This window comes from Mandrillus leucophaeus, unplaced genomic scaffold, assembly GCF_000951045.1.
Source record: "Mandrillus leucophaeus isolate KB7577 unplaced genomic scaffold, Mleu.le_1.0 Scaffold241, whole genome shotgun sequence".
In the NCBI taxonomy this organism is placed as follows: Eukaryota; Metazoa; Chordata; class Mammalia; order Primates; family Cercopithecidae; genus Mandrillus; species Mandrillus leucophaeus.
The window spans coordinates 1447271-1462856 of NW_012102488.1; the positions used below are offsets into that span (position 1 = coordinate 1447271).

At 40.5% G+C, this 15586-nt stretch overlaps 1 protein-coding gene across 2 annotated transcripts; it reads right to left on the minus strand.

Annotated features, from left to right (window-relative positions):
* Positions 1-3640: 3640 nt before the first annotated feature.
* On the minus strand, positions 3641-15115 carry TSPAN3 (tetraspanin 3). Of its 2 annotated transcripts, none has more exons than XM_011982674.1 (7): positions 14426-15115; positions 13735-13926; positions 13459-13533; positions 11841-11942; positions 10416-10568; positions 10025-10108; positions 3641-4582 (listed from the first exon to the last, which is right to left on the minus strand). In XM_011982674.1, the coding sequence occupies exons 1-7, from the start codon at positions 14438-14440 to the stop codon at positions 4490-4492; spliced, it is 714 nt and encodes a 237-aa protein (XP_011838064.1). In that variant the 5' UTR covers positions 14441-15115; the 3' UTR covers positions 3641-4489. The 2 variants fall into 2 exon arrangements, with proteins under 2 accessions (XP_011838064.1, XP_011838065.1); XM_011982675.1 differs by lacking the exon at positions 14426-15115 and having other exon boundaries at positions 13735-13808; positions 13841-13904.
* Positions 15116-15586: the final 471 nt, after the last annotated feature.

Sequence of the window (15586 nt, forward strand, 5' to 3'; positions counted from 1 at the left end):
AGACAAGCTCTGTCAATCTATAGGACAAGAAGCAAAGACACCCCAGTTGCAATAAGCTCACCTAGTGCCAAGGACCAGGGCTCCTGGGAGAAACACTGATCCAGGGCTGGTGCCCAGGGGCCCGGAACATCTTGTTAGATCAGAAATTAGGGGAGTGCTTCCAAAAATGCTGGGATATAGGAGGAACTCAAAGGGGCTCTCACTGGCCAAGTCTGCAACTATCTGAGGAACTCTTCTCCCACCCCTAAAGGTCAGTGATGAAGTAGACTGTTGAAAAAATGGGAATCCATAGTGGATGTATGAAAACAAGTGGAGGAGGAGGGAGGGATGACCGGCAAAAGAGGAAGGAGTGCTGGACTGCAGAAATGTCGCTTGGCAATCATCATAAAGACTGAATCAGGCCAGAATCAGCAACATTTCCTGAACCTGAGTGGGGAGGCGTGGATTCTGACGAGGAACAGGGTATGTACATGGAGACAGTGTGTCTCCAGAGATTTCTTATTAGTTGAAAAGAAAAAAACAGTAACTATGCTATGGAGAAAGTGGACACACCTCGGCCAGGTGTGCCAGGTATTCATTTATTGCCTCTTAGCTCCAAACTCCCTTGACCTTGCCCTTCCTTGTCACACTGAAGAGGGGACGCTGCAAACTCCTTTATCCTTTGCCAGCCTGACCCACAGTGGGCTCTCAAGGGGCCCACAAGGCTAGAGGAGGAAGATGGCCTTTTTCTTCTGTCTCCTTTGGTCTGGCATGGGTCCCAGCAGCATTCCCCACCGTGGCAGCTCTCTGCTCCCGTGGCTCGGCGACGGGTACCTTCAGTGAGCTGATTCTCTAGCACGGGACAGGTAGCATATCCCAGGCAACCACAGCCACCCCTCGGAGGTCTCTCCCCCTTGGCGAATCTCCTCTGAGTTTCCAAGTTCCTTCTCTGTGTTCTCTTCCCTTAGCCCTAGGGGTGACAGCTGTTCTCTGCTAAGCTGCTTTAGAGCTTTTTTATCCCTTTTAGTAGTTAACTACCTTCTACACAGTTAATTATTTATATTAAAATCTTCCTGTTCACATTTCCTCCTTCTTGGACTAGATGATCAAAACGAACATCCCCACTGAGGGGCAGATGGGCACTGTGTGCCTTAAGATGGGATGCCCTGAGAGGCATCCCACGTGATGCAGGTAGTGGTTCAGCCACCTGGAATGCAAAACCAAATCTAATGACAAGGAAATCGCAGACCAACGCAGATAAGCAGCACCACCTAAAACGAAATGTATCCTTACAAACTGTGCCTATCATCAGAGACAAAGCTATGGAAATGATCCAGATTAAAGAAGACCAAGGAGACATGACAACTCAGTTGATTACCTGATCCAGACCAGATCCAGCACCACAGAGGGAAAGGTGCTATCGAGGACACAATGCGGCCAATGGGAATATGAGTGGTGAGGTATTCTATCAGTGTTAGATGGATGGAATTTGACAACTGTACTGCAGTCGTCAGAGAGTTATCTTCTTGTTGGTAAGTACTCACTGAGGTATTAGGGTTTTGTAAAAGGTCATGACGGGTGTGGAGGCAGCAGGAGGGAGGGAGAGGAAGAGACGGGTTTGGGGTGAGGGAGAGAGAATGCACACACATTTGAGAACACACATGACAGACAGAATGAGATGAAATGTTAATAGGTATATCTGGGCAAAGGATATTTGAGCCTCACGTGTACAGTTCTTATTCTTGCAACTTTTTTGTAGGTTTGAAATCATTTCCAAGTAAAATTAACTTTTTTAAAAGAGGCCATACGATATAGCAGTGGTCCTCAACCGGGGCTGTGTCCTGGACACACCCTAGACCACCTTAGAAGCTCTGGGAATCTGTAGTTCTCAAAGTGCCCCGGTGCTTCCAATGTGCAGCCACGGGCGGGAAACACCAGCCTAGTGAGTGAGCTCGCTCACTAAATTTCAGACATGACGAGCAGTGCTTTTGCCCTCTGAAGAATAAGCACTGGGTAATGCAAACTCCGAGCCTCAGTTGCACGGGGAAAGGCAGAGACAAGATGTTGAATTTGCATGGCCCTGGCCAACACAGACAACATTCCTCTTCTAGTGGTTCCCAGGCAAGAGAAAAAGGCATTTCCAGGACAACTGTGTCAGGAATTAAACATAATTTAAAGCTGGCAGGAGCCAGAATGGTTTCCCAGACCTCAGAGCTACCTCCCTACCCCCATCTTTTTGGTCTCACTGCTATTATGGCCAGTCTGGGTCCAGCTGGCAGAGCACACGGGAGGAGGCTGCTCTCTCACCAGGCAAACAGAGGACTGAGTACCGGAAGGGTGTGGAAAATTATCCTCTTGGGCAAGTTCAAGGACAAGGCTACTGCTCGGCATATTTCTCAAAGCCATTTCCCACTCTAGAGGCCCCGTTCTGTCCTGTAGAAAGAGTGGAGGGCAACCAACATTACAGTCCAAATACTGCTCACCTCAGGGCCAGTCTGTGACAGGTTGCCACAGGACGGTTCATATTGAAAACTGGGGGGACCATGCTGGGGGGAGGTGGTAGTAGCGAAAGGTCACAAACATTCTTGCCCACTGTGCAACAGGCAGGGGCAAGAGGTGGGATGGGTCAGTAGCCACATGATTAATCCCTTGGGGCCTCTGAAATCACAAATGTTCTGGTAACTTCCACTTTGTGAAGAGGAGTTAATTTTTACTCCTCTCCTTTCCCGAGTCTTCTCCATTTTCAGGTGGGACAGATTTGCATATTTGGGCATCTCAAAACTGACCATGAGCTCACACCCCTAGATGTGTTCTCTAACTACTCCCTATCTCTGTGACTTTGTTTCCCCAGTTGACTGAGCCAGAAACCTGGGACTCATCCTAGATGAGTCTTCTCTTCTCCCTTCTCTGTCCCACATCCAATCAGTGATCGAATTCCGCTACCGTCCTGCCTCCAAACAGTCAGAATCCACCGCTCACCACCACCCCCAACAGTGCCCTGCTGCCCACTGCTAAGCTCTCTCAACTGCTACGCCAGCCTAACTGAAGCCCAGTCACGCCAATTCATCCTGGCTCCAGCACGGCCGGCTTGCATCACCACCTTCTTCTCAGTTCACCCTCCAAATCAAACCTCTGAAGAACTGCTTCCACCTACAAGTCAGGTCTCACCTCCACAGGATGTTCCGTAAGACACTAGAGGACCTGGGTTTTCCTTCTTCTCCAACTTCTTTCCCCAGCCTTGTATTTTAAGCTCCCTGCACACACAATTTTGTTTCACACTCTTGTGTACCATCTTTCAACAAAGCCTATCCAGCCTCCAAGCTTGCGCATCTCTAGGAAGTCACCCCTGACCTCTCCGGGACTCCTCTTTGGACTCCCATTCTATTACTACCACCACTGCACCTTTTGAAAATTATCTGCTCCTATGTATGTCTCCTATACTAGGACTCCAAACTCCTTGAAGACAAGGACAGTATCGCCACTGTATCCCCAGTGCCTTGCACAAAGTAGAGTTCTATATTTCTAGGATATACTGGACTGAAAGCATTTGTGGTTTTTTGAATATCAAGGCCTTTAGAATCTGGCAACAGCTATAATGAAAACACATGCAAATCATGATGAACTATAGACAGCACCAACAAAGAAAACACGACACTGCTGCTCTGAAACTGAAATATCCCCAAAATAATGAAAAATGACATGTTGGGGGCTGATACAGAGTTTATTGAATTAGATTTTTCTATTTACAACTGAGATCACATCTATATACTATTTTGCTAGTCTACATGGGTACATTATTTCCAACAAGCTTAAGACTTACCATAAATGGGCTCATTCATACAAAAACACACTCACACTAATTCTTTTAAAACAGTAGTGCATACACTCTACTCCTCCTATAAAGCCAGCTTTGATTAAAAACCACTAGTTTCAAAGATCAGTCTCCGATTTTGAAGATGAACCAAGATATACATCGTATGATCCTAAAACCTTTTTTAGTCATTTTGTACAGCTGCTATCTTATTGGACTACAGTAAATATTTTTTAAAAGGACACTGATGAGGGGCACCATCTGGTGTTAACCTTAACCAGATAGCTGGTTTCCTCCTCCTTCCCCGAAAAACCTTTGGCCAAGAGTTCTCCACTGTGAAGACTGAAAGGACCTGGTGACATTTCGGCATCAGTCCTGTTACCACTTGGAGGTAACAGAAGCAGGCTCGTGTCCTCCTTTAATTCTACCACACTACATGACTTGTGATTGGTTCTGAAATTAGAACGTTCACCATCGTACTTAAAATTTTAGGGGCATGAAGAGTCAGCTAGAATAAGGAAAAAGGAAGTCGCAGGTAGGTAGGTAAGTAGGTGGGCACATGAAAAGCCAAGCTGCTCTGTCCAACACCAGTGTACGTGTGCTTTAACTAAATGAACTCAGGAGGCCAACGGCAGCAGACCTGCTCAATTCACCTTCCAAATCAGAACAAGACCAAAAAGCTCAGGCTTGAGTTGTCAACTATGCATAGGTTCCACCAGTGATGAGGAGCTCATAAGCAGGATCTCTACTCCTTCTGCACAACACGATGCAGGCACACAGCATGCCCAGCAGCTGTTGAAAAAAAACAATGGGGAAGAAAGGCTGAAAACCCTCTCACGGCAGGTGTGTATTTCTTTGTTGGTAATAGAGCTGTTTCGAAGTTCAATGACTTCAAATCATCAAAAAGGCAATAACAACAGTGACAGAAGGAATTTCTTATGAGTACATTATTTTTTAAAGAACTAAGTCCTAAGCTTCAGCTTCCCTCCCAGGAACTCTTTGTAAAGCCAGCAGGGAATCAAGTCTCTCTTATTTGGCATCCCCACTACTAGTCTAGCCAGTGCTCTCCAAAAGAACTTTCTGCAGTGATGGAGACATACCACATACGCACTGTCATGTGGCCTCATGTAGCTACTGAGCACCTGAAATATAGTTGCTGCAACTAAGGAGTTGTACTTTTTATCTTATTTAAATTAATTTAAATGTAGACACATGTGACTAGTGGCTACCATTCTCGACAGCAAAGGCCTGGGGAGTAGAATGAGCAAGAATGTGTGTGCTTAATGGTGGTCTTTTCAGGCCCTTCAGTTTTTGGAGCAATAGGCTTTACAACAATCCACAAAATTCACTATGTGAATAGCCCTATGGTGGAAAACCAATTCTGATGCCAAAAAAATGTAGTTGGAAGATTTTTGTTTCCTTCACATTTACCATTTTTGAAATCCACGGTTCTGTGGTATTGTATACATATTATTTTTGAAAGGTCACTCTTCCTTCATCATTTTATTTTAATAAGTCCTAATCCTTCTGTGGTAGCATATTGGAGTAGTGATAAAGTCAAGCCATGTTATTTTGGATAAGCAAAACGATTAAGCTGGATTAAAGAGAAAGTGATTCTAGAATTTTTGACCTACCTTCTCACAAAATAAATTTTTTTGTGAGATAATTTGCTGTTTAACTTATCATTGATGGGAACAAGCCTCAGTTATCTGATTTTAAAAGACAGGGTCCTCTGTACATACGTGGCTCAATCTAATTTCTGCAAAATGTACCCAATCCATAAACAGACTCTCCAAGTTTGAAGAGGAAGATTACTACTAAGACAAACATACACATAAGGATGTCCCCAATCTGAATTCTCCACGGTATAAAGTCACCCCCTCCAATTTCTACCCTCACATTAACCTATATTCTGCCCATTTGGGATATACATTTCCTGCTCAAATCCATCAGTTTCACTACTTCACAATTTGCTGAGTGCTTACTAGTGCAAAGCACCTTAAACACACTTAAGAGGTGAATATTATTTAAAGTTTACTAAACAGTTTAAGTCAATTCTAGACCGATGAAGTACCTAATTCCTAGAGAAACACATTTCTGTTCTCTGTACATCAAAACATTGTTAGAACAGCTATAAACTCAAACGCAATTATGTTCCCAGGCAATATTAAATTGAGCAATAAAAATGCTAAGCTCAGAAATGACTAATTTGCTAGGGGAAAAAAAATCTCTCTTCCCACCCCCACCTCCCCACATTCCTTTCAATTGGTTAAATTTTATTATAGGAGTCAGCATTTTCAAAATGAGGTCTGAAATAAGTATTTCTTTCCCAATTTGTTTATTTCAATGAAATCAACTTGTATTGATTTTGAAACAATTAAATAAACTTGATAAAATTCTACTCATGCTTGGGAATCAGTCTGCTTAAGAACATTAAGCTCTACACAATAATTTCTTATCCTCACCATTAAGTATTATTACAGGTTCATTTCCAAAGGCCTGTTATACTGAAATTCCATTGATTTTTGAAATATTCCAACAGACTTAGAAACATTACACAAATATTTTATCTCCAACATTATCTCTTGCAATGAAATACTCTCTTGCAATATTCAAGGCATGAGAACTAAACTTCACTTAGCCCAAATATAACACCTAGCAACTGCAAAAATTGCAAGAAAATGACAAGCAGTGATTTAAAAAACTGACTGGCAAAGTAAAATGTTCTATGATATACCGTGCAGGTGGTGGTAGGGGGAAATAGGCATTCTTATACAAAAGTAAGAACTTTTGCACATTAGAAACACTCTTTTCTGAGAAAAAACTGGAAATACCTATCAAAATTCATTCATACATTCTGATACTGTAATTTCATGGTTATAAATTTTTGCTATAAACAGCCCATTAATGTTGATTAAAGTATGCCTATAAAATGGAATACTATGCAGACATGAAATTAAAAAGACAGATCTATATCCAAAATACACTAATTTGTTTTTAAGAAGGTACAAAAGGTTGCAAACTGTATGAGTTCACTTATATAATATTTCGCAATGTTGGCCAGGGTGTGAGGGGAAGGAGGAGGAAGTTACTCATTTTAATGAATAACTGGTAATTAAGGAGGAGGAGGAGGAAAGGGCCCTCTCCACTGGCTTCACATGTGGCATAGAGACCAGGAAAAAAGCAACATGGCCTTGGGAAACAGTTCTCTACGAAGTCTGCTCTTGATTGTTCTATCTTGAGGACATGCCAACTTCATGAGACTCCAAAGTAAAGACTTAAAACATTTTCCCCATATTGCCTTTGTAGAGAGAGAGCCTTACTCACAGCAGATACTCAGGAGCTTGACAAATCAAAACCCAGATTTTTGTCAATTATTACAACTAGACTCTTTAAATATAAAATTCATAACTGATCATGAGTTAAGAGAGTGGCTACTCTCAAAGAAGTGAAATATCCTGCTAATTAATAAGCAGGATATCAAAAATCAAAAAATTTTAAATCTCATTCTTTTATATCCAAAAGTCCTGTTATAATAATTAATTGGTATTTTTCAGGTTTTTCTTTCTTGGTCACTTTGGTCCTACCCAAATCTTGATTATTTAATGGACTAGAGCAAGAGTCACCAAACATTTTCTTAAAGGGCCATATCATAAATATTTTAGGCTTTCCAAATCAAGACAAAAATCAATCTCTATTGTAACTACTCAACTCTGCCATCTTACCTCTCTATTTTATCCAGCTAAAGTGTCAATTAACTGTCAGGTTTCCTGACAAAATTTAGGAATTTAATCTTGTAATTGTAGGCAGAGTACAACAGAGGCAGGGGTCTTTAGTGTTGCCAGTGTGTGTGTGATGGTCATGTCACGCTATCCTTGCTCGCCCTAAATTTTGTGCCTAAACAAAGAGGGCCAAGACTGGAGAATCTCCAACCATCCTCTCCAGTTCTAAATTTCTATATTAGGATTCGTGTACAAGCACAAAAGCTCACTGATCTTTCAGTTATTTCTGCCTTTGTTCAGGTTTTCCACACCCAGGGCACCAATCTATCAGATTTTGAATACCAAAAGCTTAGAATGTTTACAGGTACTCTTAAAAACAATTAGGTAAAATTCTTTTATTATTTCAGATAAATTTTCTCCCCTTAAAACCCAAGTTTTTAAAATGTTCAAAACCACTAGGTTTTGAGTCTGTGAAAGTTCTGAATCCCTAAACTTAAGCAGTCTTGCTGAACTGAAAAAAATCAAGCTTTATCAGCTTTTACTTAAGTCAGGGTGACTTAAGTATATAACACGTATGGCAGTTATATATAAATTCAGAGACTAGTTATATTTATTAGCCCCTATTGAAAAATTAATAAAGAAATATCTGGCAGGCTAAGCCGCTTAACTAGATGAGGGACATAGCTAAAGTGATTATTTTTATCAGTCTTCTACATACATGTTGCATATTTCATGACCACAAGTACCATACAGGTCCAAAGCTTTTTCGCTGCATGCTAATACATGTGGCTTTATTACTGAACATAAAATCATTAAGAATACACAGATCAGAATTCTATTTGGGAAAAGAGACCTTCCTCATATTTCATTATTTTTAGCTAAATGAATGTGTTTGCATAAATAATCAAAATATGAAATAAATCCCTGCTGATCATCAGATTACTGCTATGCAGAGCTGCAAAGTAAATACTTAGAAGGGCAAAGACCATGGCAAATAAAGAGGTAGACTTTTTAATGAATCATTTCAGGACTGTCTGAATATCAGCAAAGTAAACAATCATCCTTTCACCTTTCCCATTAAATACACTAGCTTCTGTTCAAATATACAAAGAGCAAGCAATTCAAGCAACTTACATTTAAACTAGCAATTACATTGGTTTTATCTAACAATTAAAAGATATCTACATTTTTCTTTCTTAAAACAAAATTTTTTTTTGGTAGAAATGGAGTCTCACTGCCCAGGCTGGTCTCAAACTTTCGACCTCATGGGATCCTACTGCCTCTGTCTCCCAAAGTGCTGGGATTACAGATGTAACCCATCACACCCGGCTCTTTTAGCTCTTGAAATAAGTTTCAGGCTTAAGAAAGCATAAGCTGAGGCTAGGCGCGTTGGCTCACGCCTGTAATCCCAGCACTTTGGGAGGCCGAGGCAGGTGGATCACCTGAGGTCAGGAGTTCAAGACCAACCTGGCCAACATGGTAAAAATCTATCTCCACTAAAAATACAAAAATTAGCTGGGCATGGTAGCGGGCACCTGCAATCCCAGCTACTTGGGAAGCTGAGGCAGGAAAATCACTGGAACCCAGGAGGCAGAGGTTGCAGTGAGCCGAGATCACACCACTGCACTATAGCCTAGGCGACAAGAGCAAAACTCTGTCTCAAAAAAAAAATAAAGAAAAACAGAGAAAGCATAAGCTGGGTGCAGTGGATCACACCTGTAAATCCCAGCACTTTAGGAGGCCAAGACAGGAGGACTGATTGAGGCCAGGAGTTTGAGACCAGCCTGGGCAACATAATGAGACCACATTTCTGCAAAAATAAATAAATAAAAATAAAAATAAAAATTAGTCGGGTGTGGTGGGCTGTGCTTGTAGTCCCAGCTACTCGAAAGGTTGAAGTAGGAGGATCACCTGAGCTCAGGAGTTCAAAGTTACAGTGAGCTATTATCATGTCACTGCACTCAAGCCTGGGTGACAGAGTGAGACCCTGTCTCTATCTTTAAAAGTTGTTGCATTTAGTGCAAGAGACCAGTGCTGTAGTACCAGTTCTTGATTTAGATATATGAATACATAAAACCCATGAGGACAGAAAAACAAGAACTAGAGGGAGAACTAGCATACAAAAAAACTGAATAAAGCTTTGTATTCCCAAACTGAAAGAAAGAAGTATAAGTTTTAAAAATTTTGTGACATTCTATTAAAATATCTTCCAATAATACACTATGACAACAGTTCATTTACGTTTTGAACAAGTCACTCACTAATCAAGAAAGACAGTAAGACAAGGAGTTCCCTCAACACATAGTCCCTCCCCATCCAGATTTCTGGTTTCTTTAGACCATTCCGGGTCTAGGTGTATAGACAAGAAATGGGACACTGGAGGCCAGTACCTCAGTCACTTCCACATTACCTACATACACAAAGATTCACTGTGATGGGGATTAAAACCATGCAGGGCTGACATCAGAGAACCAACTCACTCTGATAGAACTCCTTGGCAAGCTGTGCTTACCTGAATAGCTGCAAATGCCAGTGCAGCCCAGATCACATGCATCATGATTTCTTGTAGCTTCTTCACAACTAGAGCCTCACACCCCTGTAACAAACACAGTCATCCTCATTAGACGTCTTCTTTAAAAGTTAAAGCTGCAGATTCACAGGTTACTACCCACTGACAGAAAGGAAAATGACAGAAACTGAAAGAGGGGAAAAAAGATTCCATGATTGGTATAATTTACAGACATGTAATTAAAGCAAAAGACAATGCATTTTATAATTTACAATAAAACAACATGACATTAAAGACAAGCAAAAGGTGGCAGAAAAGAAGTCCCAGATGGTGATAAGACATGGTGAAAAACAGGTTAATCAGGCTAGACTCAAGTCTTGGCCAAGAGACTCACCTCAGCATAGAGGTCAGAAGGGTGGGCCAGGCTGCCATTACAATTGCTGGCAGTCTCTCTGCAGCAGCTAAGAGGGACACTCTGGTTTTTCGTTTCTTTGAACCAATCTGTATTTTCCCAGTCTGAGTAGTTGTGAATTCCACAACAATGCAGCTAGAAGAGAACAGGTATTATTCCTCACAAAACCCAAACATCTGAAGTTCCATGTACTACAGAGCTTTAAAATAAGCCACTCTAGACCAGTGATGTCCGATATAACTTTCTATAATAATGGAAAGTCTGCATGATCCAACATAGTAGCCACTAGCCACATGAAGCTCTACTGAGCACTTAAATTGTGGCTAGTGTGACTAGAAAGCTGCCTTTTAAATTTCAATGTAAACAGCCAGACATGGCTAGTGGCTCCAGAACCCCCATACGAAAAGTACATTGCCAGGCCAGGCACAGTGGCTCAAGCAAGTAATCCCAGCACTTTGGGAGGCCGAGATAGGCAGATCACCTGAGGTCAGGAGTTCAAGACCAGCCTGACCAACATGGAGAAATCCTATCTCTACTAAAAATACAAAATTAGCTGGGTGTGGTGGCGCATGCCTATAATCCCCGTTACTCAGGAGGCTGAGGCAGGAGAATCATTTGAACCCAGGAGGTGGAGGTTGCAGTGAGCCAAGATCATACCATTGCACTCTAGCCTAGGCAACAAGGGTAAAATTCTGCCGTCTCAAAAAAAAAAAAAAAAGAAAAAAAAAAGAAAAGTTCATTGCCTGTAAGGCGTAGTTTCTAACTAAGGAAAAACTTCATGTCTTACATGTTAAATATCTGGTTCCAAGTTAAATATTATTTCCAATGACAAGTGTTTAAAATATTTTGTCTTAAAAATTTTGAGATTTGCTTTAAGATAATGAAGCAAAAAATAAGTGGGGGCAATTAAGACTGACAAAAAGTTGATATTATTGAGACAGGGTCGGGGTGCAAACATCTATTATACTATTCTTTCTACCTTCGTGTATATGAAACTGTCCATAACAACTTTTTTTTGACAGTTTGTCTGTTGTCTTTTCTGATCCTGTTTTCTAAAAGTATATATAGACCTCCCACCTCCCCTGGAGTCTATCTGGACTCCCACCTTTCCTGTGACACATATCTCTCTCCTGCATCATCACCCCTTTGGCTAAGTACTTTGGGAGAGTACAGACTGGGGTCAGGGAAGGGGAAGTCAGATGATAAAAAAAAGTTCAAGATGTTTCTTATCTGGCTAGGTGATGAAATAAACTTTTCAAGGGTGAAGGCTGGGGAAAAATATTGGTCACATCAGGATAGCCATGGATGTGAAGGGACGTGGCTAATTTACACAGAAATCACAGTTAGTTTAATGTTGACCCAATAGTGATTGGTCCTCAAAAACAAATCTGCCTCAAGAAAGCTCACCTGTCTCTGTACATAATCAATAGCCCGGCTAGCAGCATCAGGGTTGGTTCCATTGTAGGTCTTATACACTTTCTGAATGCTGCGATCAACCTCATTTTCCACCTGAATCAGAACAAAGAATTCAGTCCCTCAAAAATACTAGCAAAAGTAACATTAGTCAAGGCTCCTACTAAAATACTTACATGAAATGTTTGCAAGTTGCCAGATCTCTATGAATTTCTTGTAACGTTTTCTCCCTTCCTGCCTTCATCTTCATATAGATATATATGAAGGCAGGAGGGAGAAAAGTGACAGGTAAAAATTCAGACATATACCACACAGATTAAAGCATTCAAAGAGAAGACTGTGTACAAAATGGCAGGCTAACAATGTATCCAAAAGGGAGAACAGTTGAGGCTTGGGATAGATGTCCTAAATTATAAATGGACGCCTTCCTTTTACAAATAAGTTTCTCAGAAGACTACTCATTTTCCTGTCCTAAAGGAGGTAAAACAAAACAACTCTGAAGCTCCTGTAAGATACTTTTAGGACAAATGCCAACATTATTTCCATTTTATTTATTCTGTTTAGAGTTGGTTAAATGTGCAAAAGTAATCAGGGTTAAAAACATCAGTCCTTAGAAGTGGCACTTAATGAAAAAGCTGCTGTTCAATGTATTGCAAAAAGAAGACAGGAAACAAGCTGCATAGCTTATTGCTGCCAATTACTAAAATGGCAAGCAAGTATCATTTAGTAAAGTTTGCTTGTACCAGATCCTTCTTGCCCCTCTGAGGACTGGACTTACCTGGTAATTACAACAGTAATAAAATAAGTCCATAAAATTGATAACCAGATCATAGGTAGGGACATAATCCATTGCATTTTTTTTTTTAGCACAGCTTTACAGTACCTTACGTATCAATGATCTGAAAATTAACTTGGCATATTATGTCCTTGACTTAAAACCATTAAGTTATAATGAGAATGAGTCTATTATGTCTTTACCATGCCTCTAAAATTATGCCCATATTAATTAATTTAAAGCAGCCTATTTAGCCTTAAGTGGTACTAGAGGTAGACAGCAAAATCACGCAAAATAGAAAGGAAGGAATGGTGAAATGACTAAAAAAAATGAAGGGCAAGAAAGGAGTGCTGGCCCCAGCTGCCTTGGTGTTCTAAGTTGGCAGGACCCCTTGTTCCTCAGGACAGGGGTGGAAGGTGGGATCACAACTCACAGCATCTTTTTCTATGTTCAGGACCAAGGCATTTTTTAAAGAGACAATGGAAAACGAAATCCTGAGTTTGGTTCTCTAAAGCAGAAATCAGAAAATTATGCCTCCCCTCATATAGGCAATCTATGTGCTGAGGAAATCTGAACAAACTTCTCAGCTAATTATTCATTTGCAGCTATAAATACCTATAATCAAGAACAATACATACACAATACTCTGCTATATTAAATGTGGTGAGGAGTCTTGATATGTAAATATATGGCAATTAACTTTAGATATTTAAAATACAGATTAAACAAGTGAGGCAAAAGAAAATGTTTACTCTGATAAAATGAATGTGTTCTATTTTAATTGAAACACTTAAACTACCTTTTAAGGCATTATGTGAATTACAGTAGACAACATACCTTTGCTCTGTAAACATATCCCAAAACCACTACAACAACTTCTGTGACAAAAACCAAGAGCAGGATGATGACAAACTGTAAGAAAACATTGTTTAAAATTATATACAAATGAAAAAATAACTTTAAATACACTCTTGATTAAAAAAACTTATCAGAGATAATTGCTAGAAGTTTAAATGCTAACTTTGTTCCAACTGTAAGAGCCAAAGAGTCTCAGGTTCAAGAATAGAGTAGCGTAGACTAAACACTCCCGCGTGTTCTGACAACACATCTTACCGTGGCAAGTCCACAGCGACTTTCCCGGATTGTGGCACAGCAGCCAATTAGCCCAATGATGAAAAGCAGGGCTCCTACAGCTATGATCACTACAGCAGGGATGAGCGTGTACACATCTTCAAAGAAGTGGTCATAGTCATCATAAGTGATGAAGACATAGGCTCCCACATAGCATAAAATGCCAGCTGCCCCCTGTAGAAAACAAAGTCAGTACTGGTCTCTAAGCACTGCTGGTAAAAATTTCCTATTATTGCTTAGTATGGTATAATTTAATGAGAGTTACCGTAACTGTTATAGACTTTTTTCAGTGAAGCTGAAAAGTCTTCTATGATTCCTTATTCAGAGCATTTCTATACTAAAGTTAAAAAGTTATCCACACTTCACCTACTTTTCAATAATTGATGGTTCAGCTAGGACCAAGAAACCATAACCAAAAAATAATGATGATGACACACACCTACACATCCCTAAAGGCCTACTGTAGCTCAATTCCACATCCAATACGGATCAGTATGGTGGCAGGGGGATCTTTGCTCACTGCAGTTACCCTCAATAAGTGGGGAAATGTGGTAGACATGACAGAGCTTGGATTTGAACTCAGGCAATCTGACTCCAGAATCTGCACTTCTAATCTCTATCTACCCCACCTCAGGGAAAAGAAAATAAACCAACTAGTGAGCATGATACCCACCCCACTTCCAAACATCTTGCTGTCCTAGAGACAGTGAAATGGCAAAGCTAGAGGGCTCAGTCATTAAAGAACATTATAAGCCCTCTATTAATTATTTAGAATGGTGGTTCTCAAACTTTCAAGTATATAGGAATTGCCTGAGGATCTGAATAACATGTAGATTGATTCAGGAGATCTGGGGAGGACCCTGAGAGTCTGCATTTCTAACAAGTTCCCAGGTGATGCTGGTGCAGCTTCTTCTTGGAGCACACTTTGAGTAACAAGGTATTAAAGACCTAAAGGGGAAGTGAACACACAAAGGCATGCGATAGGTGTGCCTTATTTCAGCTGCTTCTCCAGGCTTCATTCTCCAGCTGCAGAGTCTTACTTTCTCCGCTATTGTCAATTTTGCTATCTTTGGGTACCAGCTCTGTGCTGACAGCCCAATGCCACTGGCTTATATGCAAACAAGCAAATGCAGTGTCAGAGTAAGTGTTAAAACATTTGGTTATCATTTGTATAAAAATGAGTTTTCATTTATAGAGTACTTTGAAACTTTCACAAGAAGTATTTCATCATCCTTTTAAATTTAACATATAAATCATCTTCAAACTAGAAACAGCTGCCACAATGATATTGGAAATATCATTAACTTCCCTGAACCTGAAAACCCAGCTCATTTAAGTTTATGAAATTCAGTAAGCTTGGGGATCATCAGTATATTTTCTTACACTAGGCCATTAGGATCACTGTCAGATGAGGAAGAAAAAGACTCCATTTATGTAAATTTGGGAAAGTAACTTGGTTTTTTAAAATGTAACATGAACTTTTTAAAGTTAGAAGACAACTAGAATAATGAAGGCAATTTTAAAAAACATCATTTTAAAACTCTCTTCCTCTGGCTTCCAAGAGGCCCCACTGCTGGTTTTCTTCCTACTTCCCCAGCTGATCACTTTTTCATTCTCTTCACGGACTCTGAGATGTTAGTGATCTCCAGGGTTCTGTCTTCAGCCTTATTCTTGAGTCATTCTCTGGGCTCTCTGTGGGCTATAGCAGCTATGGCTTCATTAGTCATTGTAGCTCACTACCTGAGCTATCATCTCAGACCTACACATTTCCATCTGCAAGTTCCAGAGACACACCATCCTCAACCTGTCTCAAACCCTTTCTGCCTTCCTGCCC

Coding starts and splice junctions, on each gene's coding strand:
- TSPAN3 (XM_011982674.1), bottom strand. Junction 13,534..13,734: donor GTCGCTGTGGACTTGCCACG/GTAAGATGTGTT, acceptor GTTTTCTTACAG/TTTGTCATCATCCTGCTCTT. Junction 10,569..11,840: donor TTGATTATGTACAGAGACAG/GTGAGCTTTCTT, acceptor GTTCTCTTCTAG/CTGCATTGTTGTGGAATTCA.